We start from the raw sequence: 19,202 nt of genomic DNA, 5'->3' as shown, positions 1-19,202 counted from the left end.
CCACGGTGTAAGGAGGGTGAGCTTCCAGGCCTTTGCCCTCAGCACTGACAAGAGATTGCAGCAGTTGAAGCAGTGGCTTTAAAAGGTGAACCCAGTGGTTTTAAAAGGTGGCACCGTTTGGAATAAGTCTACCCACACATTGACAGCATAGCTGGTTCTCCAGCACCTAGGATCAGCTCAGCCTGGCACCTAGTTAGCTGGAAGAATCAGTTAAAGCAGAGACCCCCAGACTTGTGAGGCAGTGTTAGCAGCAACCTCAGTGAGCCCCACTATGAGTGTTAAAGAGGGAGTCTGGGTACAGGCTGTCACTTGCCCTCAAATGCCAGAGGCCTCTGCCTGGGTTGTTGGCATATGCCTCATCCCCAGGCTGCAAGGGCAGGTGGTGTGAGTTATGCTCAGGAATCTTTCAGATGGTGACAGCTGGGACCTGTAAGGTCGAATGTGTCAAGGCTGAAAATGGTGGCTGACCCAGGGTTCTGCTGGATCAACAGTGGTGACACAGGGTTGGGTAGGCAACTAATCACCTACAGGATTCCGGAGAAGGCCTTGGACATAGATGGGAAGGGCTTTAGATCCCCATGGACCCCACACAGACTCAAGGGTCCTGCATGTAGGGCCATGGCCTTGACAATGGAGTCAGCATTAGCTGTGTATGCCTGAGGCTGGACCACTGGGGAACGAGTCCCCGCTCCACTGCACACCAGCCAGGGGACATATGACTTGTTCTCTGCACCTCATGTTTTTTCTCTAAAGTAGAAATGATAATATTGGGCCAGATGTGGTGGCTCACGCCTGTAATCCGAGCACTTCGGGAGGCCGAGGTGGGTGGATCACGAGGTCAGGAGTTCAAGACCAGCCTGCCCAACATGGTGAAACCCTGTCTCTACTAAAAACACAAAAATTAGCTGGGTGTGGTGATGGGTGCCTGTAATCCCAGCTACTCAGGAGGTTGAGGCAGGAGAATCGCTTAAGCCCAGGAGGCGGAGGTTGCAGTGAGCCAAGATCACACCCACTGCACTCTAGCCTGGGTGACAGAGCAAGACTCCACCTCAAAAAAAAAAAAAAAAAAAAAAAAAAAGGAGAGAAATGGTAATACTGTTGTTTTAGAGCTAACATAGGTGAAGTATCAGAATGGTAGGGATCAATGTTAGGAGGCTATTTGATGTCTCTTTTATTTAGGACTTGTCCATAGTTGGGGGGCTTCTAAAACAGGAACACTCATGTAAAACCTTTTGACTCCAAGTGCGATAATTTACCATGTAACAGAACCAAATGAGAAAAAAATGACAGGCATAATATAATGTAACTTACAGGCAGAACAAAGCGACACCTCAAATTTAATTTGGCCAATAAGGGCACCTGAAGGCCAAGAGAAGTGGGGCAGCTCACTGGGGGCCAGGGCATGGGTGGGCTGGGGGGGATCAGACCTCTTTCCTTTGATTCAGGTAGAGGACTTTACAACAGATGACACGCCAACATTCCCAGAAAGCTGAATATATTTATTTACCATTATAAGCCAATTTTTTTTCTTGTGAACTTAGGACTAGAACTCAAGAGATTTAATACTCAACCTAAAGGTTTATTGAACGGGTACCTTGACTATGTTCTTAACTTTATGTATTTTATAACTCAGTGAAGTACATCCCTTGACAGAAACAAAAAACTCCTCTTTTAAGAAAGAATCTATTAAGCATTTGATCAATAAATAATTATCAATCGATTAATAACTGGCTAGTTTTAACAAAATTTTTGTAGAGATGGGGTCTTGCTGTGTTGCACGGCAGGTGGTTTCAAACTCTTGGCCTCAAGTGATCCTCCCACCCGGGCCTCCCAAAGTGTTGAGATAACAGGCATGAGCCACTGCACCTGGCCACCCTACGAAATTTAGAGCAGCCCAAGAAAACTGCAGAGCGGGTCAGGGCCAGAGGCAGCCGGACAGGTCTTGGTGTACAAAGTCCCCCTATCCTGAAGGGCAGAGCAATGTTTTATAAGACAGCAGAGGGAAGGTATTAATAGATTACAGCTCTATTAGTCCAATTTCACACTGCTATAAAGATACTACCCAAGACTGGGTAATTTATAAACAAAGGAGGTTTAGTTGGCTCACAGTTCTGCATGGCTGGAGGGGCCTCAGGAAACTTACAATCATGGTGGAAGGGGAAGCGGGCACTTTCTTCACAAGGCAGCAGGAGAGACAGAGAAGAGCCCAGGGGAACTGCCATTTATAAAACCATCAGATCTCGTGAGAACTCCCTCACTATCACAAAATGAGAACAGCAAGGGGGAAACCACCCCCATGATCCAGTCACCTCCTACCATGTCCATCTGTCAACACCTGGGGATTACAATTAGAGACGAGATGTGGGTGGAGACATAAAGCCAAATCATATCAACAGCTAAGCCTAAAATCTAAAGCTCATTATATACCACAAAATACACATGGATTGTTTTGGCCACAGCTTGACCTATTCTCCTCACCCTGTGGTTATAGGTTTGAAGATGGCACCATCTCATTCCTTGATGTGATCGCGCTAAAACATGGATTTGACACCCTAGAACGCCTCACAGGTCAGTGGACGTTTCTATCCCTGTGGAATTTGCTCCTGTTGTTTTGTCCTTGAGGGAGCTCTGGCACAGGTGTGATTCAGGTGAAGGAGACAGAGTCTGTGGAAGTGACTGGCACTCTATGCAGTTAAATTTGATTCCTAGTAACTTCAAAACCACTTCAGAGAGCAAGAGAATGAGGTGGGGTTTTTGGATTGCTTTCTGTTTTTTCAGCTGAAATAACATTTTAACAGGTAGAAGACATTCCAAATCAGGAGACTGATAGCTTCACAGAATGGGAGGAGCCTCCCTGGGTCCTGGGAATGGTTACAGAGCCTGAGGCCTTTACCCGCTCTTGCCTTTCTGAGTCCTCCCCACTGCCCCACGGGGTAGCTCTGCCCATGAATAAGCTGATGCTCCAAGAGGTTAAACACATTCCAGGCCAGGGAGCTGGAAACCAGGAGGGCCAGGATTTAACCCAGGTCATACTGATGCCTAACCATGGGCACCCAACCACTGTATCTGCCGATGGTCTTCGCATGACGCCTGCTTTCTTTCCTGGCCATTGCTCTTTTGTCACAGTAATGGGACCCTTCAGCGCCTTAACCTTAGTCTTAGCCCAACACGAGGGGCAGACAGGATTCACGGGAAGAGAGGGTTGCCCTGATGGCAATGCAGGGAGGTGAGTGGGCATGATCTGGGACAATGGGAGGAGTCAGTGAAGACAGGCACTAAGTAGTGAGTACTTTCCAAGGAAAGATATTAACAGGGCCCCCAAACTGCAGTTGACAGGGTCTATCAGGACCAGGCACCTTGGAACGCAAAGGTTGACTGTACCAGTCCACAATATGGCAAACCCTGATATTTTTTTTCTATGTAATTTTTCCTTTTTTAAAAAATAAAAATTGTGGTAAAAAATACATAATATAAAATTTACCATTTTAACTATTTTTAAGTGTACAACTCAGTCATAGTAAGTACATTCACAATGTCGTGCCACCATCACCACTATCTATTTCCAGAACTCTGTCATTCCAAACAGAAACTCTGTACCCATTAAAAAATAACTCCCTATTTCCTCCTCCCCCTCCAACCCTTGGAACTACTTTTTTTCTCTGTGGATTTGCCTATTCTTGGTAACTCCTCTAAGTAGAACCATACAACATTTGTCCTTTTGTGTCTAGCTTCACTTAGCACATTTCCAAGGTTCATTCATGTGGAAGCATGTATTCTTCATTGCTTTGTGTAGTTTTAAAATGATTTAAACATTAATAAAAACAAACAGCAAAAACATGTTTAGAGGAAAAAACATACATTTTGTGATCTGTTACCAAAGGGTCTAAATATCTAAATGTTTAAGTAACATTATATATAAAAAAGAGGATGACAGGAATGCCTATGGAAAAATTCTGTTGTTCAGTACTGAACACCTAAACATTTGTCATAAGGGCAGTACCATCCACTATTTACACGCATTTAAAATTATTAATGTGAGGTCAGAGTTTGCCAGTTATAACAAACTTGTTTTCTTAAAAGTGAGTTAGTGGTGCCAGGCGTGGTGGCTCATGTCTGTAATCCCAGCATTTTGGGAGGCTGACGCAGGTGGATCCCTTGAGCCCAGGAGCTGGAGACCAGCCTGGGCAACATGGTGAAACTCCATCTCTCCAAAAAATACAAAAATTAGTCAGGCATGGTGGTGAATGCTTGTAGTCCCAGCTACTTGGGAGGCTGAGGTGAGAGGATCACCTGAGCCCAGAAGGTTGAGGCTGCAGTGAGCCGTGATCTTACCACTGTACTCCAGCCTGGGTGACAGAGTGAGACCCTGTCTCAAAAAAAAAAAAAAAAAAAAAAGAATGAGTGAATTTACGTAAAGGTCATGATTCTCTTGTGTTTCATGATTGATTTCAGGTGGAATGGAGAATATAAAGCAGCACACCTTCACCTTGGCTCAGTATACCTACGTGGCCCTGTCCTCTCTCCGGTACCCCAACGGAGCCGCTGTGGTGAGGATTTACAGCGATTCCGAGTTCAGCAGCCCCGAGGTTCAGGGTCCGATCATCAATTTTAATGTGCTGGATGACAAAGGGAACATCATTGGTTACTCCCAGGTGGGTTTTCTTTCCATCCTGCTGACCTTATTACAACTCGTGTGAGTTCCAGACGAGAGCAATGCAGTGTGACAAAGTCCATGCACTGTTGAAGAGGCCACCTGGTCCTCAACCACATGCCTTTTCACCCTCATTCACCCTTGTTTTTCAGCCCTCTTTACTCAGCCAAAAGTGGTAACTTTCAAATGGGAAGAAAGAGGCCAGTTCTTCTGATGGCAGGTGGGGAATCGTTGGGTCTCTGCTATAGTTGAATAAGCTGCTCACTTCGCTTCCTGGTCCACTAAAATGTCCAGAGTTGCACTGAGCACTCAGGCATGGTGGTAGGCGGTTATCAGACGGGATGTCACAGATGGACAACAGGAACCAAAGGTCATTCCCAGAGCAGCTCTGTGGGGAATGGATTCAATTGTTGGGTGTTTGGAAGATGGTGCTGGTTTTTCCTTGAAAGCACATCCGCATCCACATTTTTATTTATTTTTTTGAGATGGGGTCTCGCTCTTTCACCCAGGCTGGAGTGCAATGGCATGATCTTGGCTTACTGCAACCTCCACCTCTGGGGTTCAAGCGATTCTCATGCCTCAGCCTCCCAAGTAGCTGGGATTACAGGCACGCACCACCACACCTGGCTAACTTTTGTATTTTTAGTAGAGATGGGGTTTCGCCATTTTGGCCAGGCTGGTCTTGAACTCCTGACCTCAAGTGATCCACCTGTGTTGGCATCCCAAAGTGCTGGGATTATAGGTGTGAGCCACTGTGCTCGGCCCACATTTTGTTTTTAACAAAGAAAAAAAGGTTTATTTGGCTCATGGTTCTGTTGACGGAAGACTGGGCATTGGTGAACACCTTAGTTTGCTTCTACTCATGGAGGAAGGCAAATGTGAACTGGTATGTGCCGCCAGAGAGGAAGCAAGAGAGAGGGCGAGGGAGATACCTGGCTCTTTATTTTTATTTTATTTTTTTCTTCCAACTTTTTTTTTTTTTTGAGATGGGGTCTTGCTCTTGCACCGTTACCCAGACTGGAGTGCAGTGGCGTGATCTCGGCTCACTGCAACCTCCACCTCTTGGGTTCAAGTGATTCTCCCACCTCAGCCTTCCGAATAGCTGGGACTACAGGTGTGCGCCACCATGCCTGGCTAATTTTTGTATTTTAGTAGAGATGGGGTTTCACCATGTTGGTCAGGCTGGTCTTGAACTCCTGACCACAGGTGGTCTGCCCATCTCAGCCTCCCAAACTGCTGGGATTAGACGTGAGCCACTGTGCCTGGCGTTCTTCCAGCTTTTATTTTCGGTTCAGGGGATACATGTGCAGGCCTGTTACATGGGTACCTGATAGGTAGTTTCTCAATTTTCCCCTCCTCCCACCTTCTACCCTTAAGTAGGCCCCGGTGGCTGTGGTTTTCTTCTTTGTGTCCATGTGTACTCAATGTTTAGCTCCCACTTAAAAGTGGGAACATGCAGTATTTAGTTTTCTGTTTCTATGTTAATTCACTTAGGATAATGGCCTCCAGCTGCACCATGTTGCTACAAAGGACTGGTTTCATTTTTTTTTCTGTGGCTGTGTAGTGTCCCAGGGTGTATATGTACCACATTTTCTTTAACCAGTCTACCACTGATGTGCATATAGGTTGATTCCATGTCCTTGCTGTTGAGAAATTGCTTCAATGAAGATATGTGTGCATTTGCCTTTATGGTAGGATGACTTATATTCCTTTAGGTATACCCCAGTAATTTAATTAAGGAATTGGGATGGCTGGATTCAGTGGTAGTTCTGTTTGTTTGTTTGAGACAATCTCGCTTTGTCGCCCAAGCTGGAGTGCAGTGGTGCAATCTCAGCTCATTGCAACCTCCACCTCCTGGGTTCAAGTGATTCTCCTGCCTCAGCCTCCCAAGTAGCTGGGATTACAGATGTGCACCACCACACATGGTTAATTTTTGTATTTTTAGTAGAGACAGGGTTTCAGCATGTTGACCAGGCTGGTCTCAAACTCTTGGCCTCATGTGATCCACCCGCCTTAGCCTCCCAAAGTGCTGGGATTACAGGCATGAACCACCATGCCGGGCCAATAGTGGTTTGGTTTTAAATTCTTTTAGAAATCTCCAAACTGCTTTCCACAGTGGCTGAGCTAATTTACATTCCCACTAGCAGTGTATAAGTGTTTCTTTTAATCCACAACCTCACCAGCATATGTTAATTTTTGACTTTTTAATAATAGCTATTCAAACTGGTATGAGATGGTATCTCATTGTGGTTTTAATTTGCATTTCTCTCATGATTAATGATGTCAAACATTTTTTCATATGCTATTGGCTGCATATATGTCATCTTTTGATAAGGGTCTGTTCATGTTCTTTGCCCATTTTTAATGGAGTTGTTTGTTTTTTGCTTGTTGATTTAAGTTCCTTATAGCTTCCAGATATTAGACCTTTATTAGATGCATAATTTGCAAATATTTTCTCTCATTCTGTAGGTTATCTGTTTACTCTGTTGATAGCTTCTTTTGCTATGCAGATGTTCATTAGTTTAGTTAGGCCTCATTTGTCAATTTTTGCTTTTGTTGCAATTGCTTTTGGAGTCTTCATCATGAAGTCTTTTTCAAGGCCTATGTCCAGAATGGTATTTCCTAGGTTTTCTTCTAGGATTTTTATACTTTTAGGGTTTACACGTAAGTCCTTAATCTATCTTGAGTTTATTTTTGTATGTGGTGATAGGAAAGGGTCCAGTTTCAATCTTCTGCATATCTGTAGCCAGTTATCCCAGCACCATTTATTGAATAGGGAGTCTTTTCCTCATTGCTTGTTATTGTCTACTTTGTCAAAGATCTGATGGTTGTAGGTGTGTGGCTTTATTTCTGGGCTCTCTAACCTTTTTCATTGATTTATGTGTCTGTTTTTGTACTAAAACCATGCTGTTTTGATTACGATAGCCTTGTAGTATAATTTGATGTCATGTAGTATGATGCCTTCAGCTTTATTCTTTTTGCTTAGGATTGCTTTGGCTATTTGGGCTCTTTTTTGGTTCCATATGATTTTAGAGTAGTTTTTTTTTCTAATTCCGTGAAAAATGACATTGGTAGTTTGATAGGAATATCATTGACTCTGTAAATTGCTTTGGGCAGTATGGCCATCTTAACAATACTGATTCTTCCTATCCATGAGTATGGAATGTTTTTCTGTTTGTTTGCATGGTGTCTGATTTCTTTTAGCAGTATTCTGTAATTCTTATTGTAGATATTCCCCCTGGTAAGGTGGATTCCTAGGTATTTTATTATTTTTGTGGCTATTATAAATGGGATTGCATTCTTGATTTGGCTTTCAACTTGGCCATTATTTGTGTATAAAAGTGCTACTGATTTTCATGCATTGATTTTGTATCCTGAAACTTAAGTTATTTATTAGTTGTAGGAGCCTCTGGGCAGAGATTATGGGATTTTCCAGGTATGGAATCATGTTATCAGTGAAGAGAGATAGCTTGACTTCTTCTCTTCATATTTGGATGTCTTTTATTTGTTTCTCTGGCCTAATTGCTCTGGCTAGGACTTCCAGTATTATGTTGAAAAGGAGTGGTGAGAGAGGTCATTCTTATCTTGTGCCAGTTTTCAAGGGAAGTGCTTTCAGCTTTTGCCATTCAGTATAATGTTGGGTGTGGTTTTGTCATAGATGGGTCTTGTTATTTTGATGTATGTTCCTTGGATTCTTAGTTTGTTGAGTTTTTAACAGAAGGGACGCTGAATTTTGTTATAAACCTTTTCTGTGTCTATTGAGATGATTCTGTGGTTTTTGTTTTTGGTTCTGTTTATGTGATAAATCACACATATTGATTTGTGTACGTTGAACCAGCTTTGCATCCCAGGAATAAAGCCTACTTGATTATGGTGGATTAGCTTTTTCTTCTTCTTTCTTCTTTCTTCTTTCTTCTCCTTTCTTCTCCTTTCTTCTCCTTTCTTCTCCTTCTCCTTCTCCTTCTCCTTCTCCTTCTTCTTCTTCTTCTTCTTCTTCTTTTCTTCTTCTTTTCTTCTTCTCCTTCTCCTTCTTCTCCTTCTTCTTCTTCTTCTTTTTTTTTTTTGGAGATAAGGTTTCACTCTGTCACCCAGACTGGAGTTCAGTGGCACGATCTTGGTTCACTGCAGCCTTGACCTTCCTGGCTTAAGTGATCCTCCCACCTGAGCTTCCTGAGTAGCTGGGACTACAGGAACATGCCACCATGCCCAGCTAATTTATTTTAATAGTTTTTTGTGGTACAGGTGGTTTTTGGTTACATAGATAAGTTCTTTGGTGGTGTTTTCTGAGATTTTGGTGCACCCATCACCCAAGCAGTGTACACATAGTACCCAATATGTAGTCTTTTATCCCTCCCTCATCCCATCCTTCCCCACTGAGTCCCCAAAGTCCATTATATCATTCTTATGCCTTTGAATCCTCTTACCTTAGCTCCCACTTATAAGTGAGAACATATGATATTTGGTTTTCCATTCCTGAGTTACGTCACTTAGAATAATGGCCTCCAGCTCCACTCAAGTCGCTGCAAAGCCCATTGTTTTGTTTTGTTTTATGGCTGAGTAGTATTCCATGGTGTATATACGCCACATTTTCTTTATCCACTCATTGGTTGATAGGCATTGAGGTTGGTTCCATATTTTTGCAATTGTGAATTGTGCTGCTATAAATGTGTATGTGTGTGTCTTTTCCACATAATGACGTTTTCTTTGGGTAGATTCCCAGTAGTGACACCTGGCTAATTTTTTGGTATTTTTTATAGAAACAGGGTTTTGTCGTGTTGCCCAGGCTGGTCTTGAACACCTGAGCTCAATCAATCTTCCCACCTCGGCCTCCCAAGGTGCTGCAATTACAGGTGTGCACCACTGTACCTGGCTGGATTAGCTCTTTAATGTGCTGCTGGATTTGATTTGTTAGTATTTTGTTGAGGATTTTTGTGTCTATGTTCGTCATGGATATTGGCCTGAAGTTTTCTTTCTTCATTGTATCTCTGCCATGTTTTGGTATTAAAATGATGCTGTCCTTATAGAATGAGTTAGGGAGTCAACCCACATTTGCTAAACCCTAGATTTCCCAAACAAAATTCATCTCCCAAGGAATCTTTTCCCCCACTTTTCTGAATAGCCATACACTTTCTAAAGAATACACTTGGGGAATGTTCTCCTGGGGAAGATGTTGGTCCTCACTGGTGTTCAGGGGCAGACACTGTACAGCCACAGGTGGTCTTTCGGGTATGGCAGCTGTGCAGACCCCTCGCCCCCATGCCCTCAGCTGTCACTACTGGCAGAACCAGCCCTGACATTACTAAGAAGCACAATATTTTAAATACTTTTGGAGGGGTGAAGGTGGAAAATGCATCAGAGGCAAAAGGTTTGCCTTCTTAAATATGTTATTCTAGGTCATTGATAACATAAGTTTTATTCTTGAATCAAAAGTAAATGTGCCTGGGCATGGTGGCTCACACTTATAATCCCAGCACTTTGGGAGGCCGAGGTGGGTAGATTACCTGAGGTCAGGAGTTGGAGACTAGCCTGGCCAACATGGCAAAACGCTGTCTTTACTAAAAATATAAAAATTAGCTGGGCGTTGTGGCACACACCTGTAACCCCAGTTACTTAGGAGGCTGAGGCAGGAGAATCACTTGAACCCGAGAGGTGGAGGTTGCCATGAGCTGAGATTGCACCACTGCACTCCAGTCTGGGTGACAGAGCAAGACTCTGTCTCAAAAAAAAAAAAAAAAAAAAAAAAAGTAATTGTGTGTGCTGTGGCAGGGGCATGGGATTGGTGGTGGAGAAGAAGCCTCCAATAAGAGGAATCACCAGGATGTGAGGCTGCGTGTCTAGGTGTCTGGGGAGTCTTATTCCCCAGGGCTAGACACAGGACGAGTTTCTCCCTCCGTGCATTGGTAGAGGAAGCTCACCATGTGAATGGATTCAGTGGCTAAGGCATGACTAACTGTGCCAGTTCAAGCAAGTGCAGTTATGATTTTTTCCTGGTTCAGGGAACTTCACGATGTGGTCATTTCCACAGGGCTTTTAGTGGCCTTCAGAAACATCAGTTGGGTTTAGCTGTCTCTTTTTCATCAGGAGATGTGTAAAGAATTTAGCTGCCAATGAGAAGGCTTTGGGTTCTTGTTTTGGTATATCCAGGCCTCTAATTTTATTCTCCTACTGTTGGAAGTCACTCTGCATGGTGGTTAAGAGTGGGGACTCAGAGTCTGTCTGCCTCTTGCCGGCTCTGTGAACTTAGGCAAGTTAAGCCCTCCAAGACTGTGAAATGGGGATAACAATATACCCTGATTATAGTGTTGATATAAGGATTAAATGAGATACAGTATATACATCCCTTAGCACAGCACCCAGGATAAAGTAAGTGCTCAATAAATGTTGGGTACAAAGGCTCCCAGGCTGGGAGCCTCCAGTGCATTGTTGCTGGGCCAGTTTCTCAGTCCTCCCTGAATGCTGTGCTCATCTTGCCATAGCAAACAACGTCCTTCACCTGGCTGGGCACAGTCTGGGCCTGTGTGGGATTCCCCAGGGCTGAGGGCAAGAGGAGACAGATGCATAAATGGGAAATTAGGACAAAGGGTAAGTGTGGCTGCAACAGCGTCTTCTGCTCACATCCTCTCCTACCATGCGACTTTGACACTCCTCCATGGAGGGCTGGGGATCCATGGGTCTTCCCCTAGAATCTGGGCTGATCTGTGACTCGCTCATAGCTAACAGGTGCCGGGAGGGTGACACTGCATGGCTTCTAAGGCTAGATCAGAAGAGGTGATGCCATGTTGGCTTTGTTCCCTGGGACACTAGCTTTGGAGCCTGGAGTTACCCTGTCAGCTACTGTCTTGTTCCCTGAGGCTGCTGTGCGTGCTGCAAGGATGCCAAGCCACACGGAGAGGCCAAGCTCAGGACTGTGGTTGGTGGTCCTAATTCTGAAGCCCTTCCAGCCTGGGGACCACAAAGACCCAGGAGTAAAGGAATCTCCAGATGATCCCAACCCCCAGATGCCAAACTACTCCCAGCCTTCGAGTCTTCCTAGCTGAGACTCCGGACATTTTGAGACAGAGAGGAGTCATCTCCTCCGTGCCCTGTTTGAATTTTAATTTTTCCCACACTGTAGCCGTGAGCTGCATAAAAGGGTAGTTGTTTTATTCTCCCTAGTTTGGGGTGGCCTACTTCATAGCAAAAGTAACTGGAATGGTGAATATGGGGGAGCAGGTGAGGGGCAGCCACGCGGACTCTAATTCAGCCTGGTGGGAGCTGGACAGGGGGTCGGGGGTCTCCCTAGGAATTGCCTGGTGAAGGGAAACCTGACTCTGGAGATGGAGTTGGCTGGGCCCAGTAGAGCTGCCAGGACTCACCTTAGAGCTGGGAGACTCCTTCTGCATGCCAGTGGGCCATTAGCCAAGGGTGAAGAAACAGAATTGTTCATCTGAAGCCCCTCGATTCAACCCAGAGAATGGTTTCTTCTCACTGACACACCAGAGGAGATGGCCAAGATGAAGGCTGCCATGGTCTTGATAACGGTCTGTGGGAGGCATCATTGCCCAGCCAAGATCCCTGGCTGACCACACGGTGACCTCTGGCCACCCCACATGTGACTTCCCAGGGAGAAAAATTCAAAGGCTCACCCAGCCGAGCAAGATGTGTTTATTTTCCTGAATGCAGTTCAGTGACTCTTCCCGCTGAATTCAGCCTGAGCCGCAGGGTGAGGACTCCCACTGGGCCCCCAGGCCCTTGGGGGAATGGAGTCCTTGACTCACAGCCTGGAGGAGCTGGGGCAAACATCCCAAGGCCTCACGTGAATGGGAACCACCTCCCAGAGCCTCCAGGGGGCAGGAAAGAGCTTTGGGAACTTCTGGACTGAAAAGCAATTCTATGATTAAACCGAAGGTTGGAGAAAGTAGGAAAAGCAAATCAATCACACTCAGCATGGACACAGTAACACCTGGAGTCCAGCCTGCGAGCTGAGGCGGGGCTGCTCGGAATAGCACTTCATGGGGCTTGCTCTGTGGTCCAACCCTGTGCGGAATAGCATTTCACGGCGCCCGCTCTGTGGTCCAACCCTGTGCAGCTGATGCCAAGAAGGCACTGTCTTCAGCCCCACTGCAATATTTTATACAATGTTTAACCTATGATAGATCATGGCATTTTAGGGGACAGTTCCAGGCTTGTATCATCATTTTATTATTAGGAAAGAGAGGTCCAAATCCTGTTCTGAAACTCTCAGAGTAAAACTGCACGTTGGTAACAGCTCATTCCATGTTACATTAAATCCACAGGTGGACAAAATGGCCAGTCTTTACAACATCCACCTGCGAACTGGCTGCTTCTGTAACACAGGGGCCTGCCAGAGGCACCTGGGCATAAGCAACGAGATGGTCAGGAAGAATTTTCAGGTTGGTACAGGGTTCTGCAGTCTGGACACCAGTCAGCGAGACCCAGGAACACCTGTTGCTGCCTGCGCGTCTGGGGTGGGGGCTGCTGTGCAGACTCATTTCTCCACGCCTACTCTGTGCATGTACAAAGGAAAGGGAATACAAATGGAAAATGCTTCAAGAAGGCCGGCTGTAGTGGCTCACGCCTGTAATCCCAGCACTTTGGGAGGCCAAGGCAGGTGGATCACCTGAGGTCAGGAGTTCGAGACCAGCCTGGCTAACATGGTGAAACGCCATCTCTACTAAAGATGCAAAAATTAGCCAGGCATGATGGCATACGCCTGTAATCCTAGCTACTCAGGAGACTGAGGCAGAATTGCTTGAGCCCAGGAGGCAGAGGTTGCAGTGAGCCGAGACCACACCATTGCACTCCAGCCTGGATGACAGAGCAAGACTCCGTCTCAAAAAAAAAAAAAAAAAAAAAAAAAAAAAAAAAAAAAAAAAGCCAGGTACAGTGGCTCAAGCCTGTAATCCCAGCACTTTGGGAGGCCGAGGCAGGCGAGTCACCTGAGGTAAGGAGTTCATGACCAGTCTGACCAACATGGAGAAACCCTGTCTCTACTGGAAATATAAAATTAGCCAGGTGTGGTGGCGCATGCCTGTAATCCCAGATACTCAGGAGGCTGAGGCAGGAGAATTGCTTGAGCCGGGACTGTGCCATTACACTTCAGTCTGGGCAACAAGAGTGAAACTCTGTCTCAAAAAAAAAAAAACAGAAAGAAAAGAAAATGTTTCAAGATATTATCTTTATAGCAGACTTTCGGATTTGGTTTTTACTTTGGGGCCAACCATTTAAAGGCAAGAGAGGGGTGTTAACAAGGGATGTGTAAGGATGTGCCCTTACCTGGTTCAGCCCTCCTGAAGTACAGCCTCCAAGCTAGAGTTAGCGGACGTCCGGGTTGGTTGCGGAGTGGAATCTTCTAGGGCTCCAGGGATTCTGCGTCTCCCAGATTCCCCACCCTCCCTGTCTCTCCCCCAGGCTGAGGTTTTTCACTTCAGGGTGTAGCCTGTTTTGAACCATTTCATTAGGAATAATTTGAGTGGCAAAGAGTCTTTATTGGTTTGAGTTTCTAATTTGATTTTCCTTTGGTTGCCATGAAATATTGTATATACTAGATCTCAACTAACCATGAACTGAGTTTTGTTTAAAAAGAAAGAGGGATAGGAGAGAAGGAGAGGGAGGAGATAGGAGAGAGGGAGGAGAAGAAATAGAGAGGGAGAGGGAGGCTCAGAACACAAACACAGCTCCAGAGAGAATATTTGGTCCTATGGAATGCTGTGGCTCCATTTCTTCGGGTGTCTGACCCGGATCCAGTACCGAGGTTTGTCCGGGGCTGCTCCATGCACTGTGCTGACCAGTCACCAACACCAGGTAGCCGGGCTCGGAGACTGAGATTCTCCTGTCTTTCTTCCGCACCTCCCGGCAGAGGCACTCAAGCTGACCTTGACCTTCACAGTGGCCCGAGGCTGGTCATTTGCAGGGGAAGCATCTCTGCCTTTCCCTGTTGTCAAGGGGCAGCTCTCAGGGATGTAGGCCTCCCCTCAGTACTGAGAGGCTAACGAGGGTGACCAGTGATGTTTCTCCCATCTCAGCCTTGGGTAGACTTTGAGTGCTTCTGAAACCTTAGTCTGTGTTTTGACCCCTCTGTGAGCCAGCCCTGTGCCTGGCTCTAGGTAAATGCTTTCCATGAAGTATTTCTATTAAACTTTTTAATGGCCCGTTGAGATTGATATTGGTCCCAATTTACAGTTGAGCAAAATGAGATCCAGAAAGTTGTCCCCTGCGTGTAGAGAGCTGAGCTATGTCTCAGATGCACAGCGCATATTAATGTTGCAGTTCTGTTTTCCTGGGTTAATTTTAAAATTAACAAAATTTATTTTGTCAAACTGTTTGCAATGTCTCTATGAGAAAGGGGTCACTCTGGCTGATGCACTTCCCTCTTATCCTAGGCTGGTCACGTCTGTGGGGACAATATGGACCTCATAGATGGGCAGCCCACAGGATCTGTGAGGATTTCATTTGGATACATGTCAACGCTGGATGATGTCCAGGCCTTTCTTAGGTTCATCATAGACACCCGCCTGCACTCATCAGGGGACTGGCCTGTCTCTCAGACCCATGCTGACACCAGGGAGGCTGGAGCCCCATCAGCAGAGAGCCAGGCTGACGTTATACCTGCTGTCATGGGCAGACATAGCCTCTTGCCTCAGGAAGATGCCCTCACAGGCTCCGGGGTTTGGAACAACTCATCTACTACTGTAAATGCTGTGCCTGTGGCCCCACCTGTGTGTGACGTTGCCAGAACCCAGCAGATTCCTTCAGAGAAAGCTGCAGGAGTCCTGCAGGGGGCCCTTGGGCCACTTGTTGTCACTAACCTTTACCTCTATCCAATCAAATCCTGTGCTGCGTTTGAGGTAAGGATTTTCACAGCAGCACAGAAAGTCCTTCTCTTTATTTATTTTATTATTCTCTCTCTCTCTCTCTTTTTTGATAAAGTGAAGAAAAGCATGAAGAAAATCAAAATCATTCGTCAGAGTGTTGTGGTGAGAAAAGCCATTCTCATGCTTCCCTTCTTGGTCTGTGTTGACTTTTGAACATGACTCCGCTCACAGGGACTCCTGAGAGGACCCTGTTTCTGAGTGGTGAATATGTCATTACTCTTACTAATTATAGCTGTAACTTTCACCGAATGTGTGTGCTGGCTGTGTGCTGAAGCATTGTCTGTGTTTATTTGTTTCATTTGATCCTTAAAATGGTGAAATATGAGGTGGATAGTAATATTATCCCTATTTTATAGATATGGAGCCTGAGGGTTTTGAGGTTAAGCACTTTGCCCAGGTGACCTGAAGATATGTCAAAAGGACACAGGAGCCAGCTTGAAGGAGCTCCTGTTGGCCAAGTCTTTGGCAATATGTACATCAAAATAAGTACTGATAGTGATGAGTGGTGAGCATTTGAGCAACACAGGACTCCATGAGTCCAATAGAAAGTAAAAATGAATTAGCGAATAAATAGAGAAGAAGCTCAACCCTACTATAGAATACCAACTAATAAATCAATGATAGAATTTTAAAAACCACTTTGCAACCATCGTGCCAATAATTGGTTTAGGCAATAGTTATCAATAGATGCTAAATTGAATGAATGAAAATTTGATAAGTAACAGGATATCTGCATATTCTGAAAATATCTCTCCATAAAATACTTATTAATTAGTAAGTACCACCTACTTATTGATGAATTTTACAATGGAGAAACCTAATAGACCCCATGTTAACCAAGTGACAAAAGTTGACGTCACCAACATTGGGGCAAATGAATGGGATGTGTCTCCTGGAGGTCAGGAGTTTGAGACCAGCCTGGCTAACATGGTGAAACCCTGTCTTTACTTAAAATACAAAAATTAGCCGGGCATGGTGGCAGGTGCCTGTAATCCCAGCTACTCAGGAGGCTGAGACAGGAGAATAGCTTAAGCCCAGGAAGCAGAGGTTTCAGTGAGCCGAGACTGCACCACTCACTACACTCCAGCCTGGGCAACAGAGCAAGATTCCGTCTTAAAACAAACAAACAAAACAACAGAAAAAAAAAAAAAAAAAAAAAGAGCAACGGCTGGAGCCAGCTGGGAAAGGAGGCTTGCTTTTCACTGCACTCTTGTACTCAAATCTTAACATTTGTTAAAAGTTACCTACTTAAAACATTACCTACTTAAAACATGGCTTGAAGTGGAGAAGGGTGGAGTGTGGACCTGGAGGCTGAATGGGAGATATCCAGCTCCCATGTCATCTCCTTTGCATTGTCCTCTTTGTTTTAGTTTCTTCTCTTCCTCCCTTTCTTACTTCCAGAGTAGGTGCTGAATTCATGAAGTCCATCTGTGTTTGTGTAGCCACTGTACAAATAGGTGAAGACCATCTTTGGGAAGCCCTGGCCTAAGACACATCTACCTTTTTGTTTAGGTGACCAGGTGGCCTGTAGGAAACCAAGGGCTGCTATATGACCGGAGCTGGATGGTTGTGAATCACAACGGTGTTTGCCTGAGTCAGAAGCAGGAACCGCGGCTCTGCCTGATCCAGCCCTTCATCGACCTGCAGCAAAGGATCATGGTCATCAAAGCCAAAGGTGGGAAAACCACTTCATTTTCACAGAGCCGCTCCTGAGAGCAGTTTTTATACTCATATGAAATGCTCTACCAAACGTTAGAATAACCCAACAGCCTGGACAATACAGTGAAACCTCGTCTCTATAAAAAAATAAAAATTATCCTGGGTGTGGTGGCACGTGCCTGTAATCCCAGCTACTCAGGAGACTGAGGCACAAGAATCACTTGAACCCGGGAGGTGGAAGTTGCAGTGAACTGAGATCGTGCCACTGCATTCCGGCCTGGGCGACAGAGCAAGACCTTGTCTCAAGGGAAAAACTGGGTAAAATAACCTGAAAGTAAGGGAAATAGTGTCTAGGAAACGCAACAAAGAGTTTGTTCCCCTTTGGTTTTGGGAAATTTCGGGAGAGATAAAGATCTGACAGTCCAATCAGACAGTAAAGAGGGGCCAGGTGCAGTGGCTTACACCTGTAATCCCAGCCCTTTGGAAGGCCAAGGTGGGCAGATCACTCGAGGTCAAAAGTTTGAGACCAGACTGGCCAACATGATGAAACCCCTTCTCTACTAAAAATACAAAACTACGAAAAGAAGTTGGGCATGGTGGCATGTACCTGTGATCCCAGCTACTCAGGTACTCGGGAGGCTGAGGCAGGAGAATTGCTTGAGCCCTGGAGGTGGAGGTTGCAGTGAACCCAGATCGCACCACTGCACTCTAGCCTGGGCGACAGAGGATGATGATGTCTCAAAGAGGTATACACTTGATATGAATGAGATGATATCCTTTTTACTTAAGTTTCCTTTATTTTCTTCACTCATCATGTATACTGCAGGCTTTAATTTATCCTTGTTGATTTTTATTATGAATGATATGAATGATCAAACCTATAGAAAAGTATAGGCCCGCTCTGTTCAGTAGAACTTTCTGTGATGATGAAAATGTTCAAACTATACCTTGTCCAGTTTAGTGGCCACCAGTCACATGTGACTATTGAAATGTGGCTAGTGGGACACTAGAACTGAATTTTAAATTTTACTTGATTTTAATTAATTTAAATAGCTACGTGTAGCTATGCTACAGTGTTGGGCAGCACAGATAGTAAAGAATAATGCACAATTACAGCGTTCAATTTTAGCAAATCTTAACATTTGGCCACATTTCCTTTAGGTCCTCCTCCTCCTCCTCTTCCTTTTTCTTTTTAAACATGCATACATATATACATACATACATACACACACAATACATACATAAAACATTACATAGCAGTTGTGGTGCTGGCTTTAAAAAAGATAAAAAACATTACAGATACAGCAGAAATTTCCTGTGGATCTCTCCTGAGTCTCACTCCTCCTCCTTCCCCATCCTACTTACCATTTTTAGGACATTCCCATTTCCTCCCTAACTTGTAGTTGTACTTTTGTGATATATAACATTTCCACATATTCATGATTGTGTTTCTTGGCTGTAAGTGTTCTATTCTGTTCCCGTGGTTTATTTTTCCTTGAACCAAGAGGCCAGTGTTATTATTAGGGTTAGAGAATGAGTCTTGATATCCCACGCCCCCCCACTTTTTTTTTTTTTTTTTTTTGAGATGGAGTTTTGCTTTTGTCGTCCAGGCTAGAGTGCAATGACATGATCTCTGCTCACTGCAGACTCTGCCTCCTGGGTTCAAGCAATTCTCCTGCCTCAGCCTCCTGAGTAGCTGGGATTGCAGGCAGGCAGCACCACGCCTGCCTAATTTTGTGTTTTTAGTAGAGACAGGGTTTCTCCATGTTGGTCAGGCTGGTCTTGAACTCCCAACCTCAGGTGATCTGCCCACCTTGACCTCCCAAAGTGCTGGGATTATAAGCATAAGCCACTGTGCCGGCCCCAGTATCCCAGTTTTTAAAATTGTCTGTTGTCACATATTGCAGAATCTCTTTTAAGATTGAGTAGTATTCAATAGAATGACTATACCACATTTACTTTACTCATCTCTTAATGGTCATTTAGATTGTATCCATATCTTGGCTATTGGAAATAGA

The 19,202-nt window shown here is 44.9% G+C and overlaps 1 protein-coding gene across 9 annotated transcripts in view; it reads left to right on the top strand.

Moving 5' to 3' along the window:
* MOCOS (molybdenum cofactor sulfurase) overlaps positions 1-19,202 on the top strand; it is a 62,260-nt gene that overhangs the window by 12,885 nt on the left and 30,173 nt on the right. For 3 of the 9 annotated variants that reach the window (XM_074022578.1, XM_005586859.5, XM_074022579.1), the window contains 5 exons: positions 2,492-2,568; positions 4,453-4,652; positions 12,928-13,044; positions 15,034-15,498; positions 17,038-17,200. In XM_074022578.1, the coding sequence (XP_073878679.1) occupies positions 2,492-2,568; positions 4,453-4,652; positions 12,928-13,044; positions 15,034-15,498; positions 17,038-17,200 (1,022 nt within the window). The remainder of the gene's footprint in view (positions 1-2,491; positions 2,569-4,452; positions 4,653-12,927; positions 13,045-15,033; positions 15,499-17,037; positions 17,201-19,202) is intronic. The other 6 variants (XM_074022580.1, XM_005586860.5, XM_074022581.1 and 3 more) reach the window with 3 other exon arrangements.

The sequence above is a fragment of the Macaca fascicularis genome, chromosome 18 (genome assembly GCF_037993035.2).
Source record: "Macaca fascicularis isolate 582-1 chromosome 18, T2T-MFA8v1.1".
Classification (NCBI taxonomy): Eukaryota; Metazoa; Chordata; class Mammalia; order Primates; family Cercopithecidae; genus Macaca; species Macaca fascicularis.
Note: the sequence above shows the minus strand (reverse complement) of the source record. Positions and strands in the feature narration are given on the sequence as shown.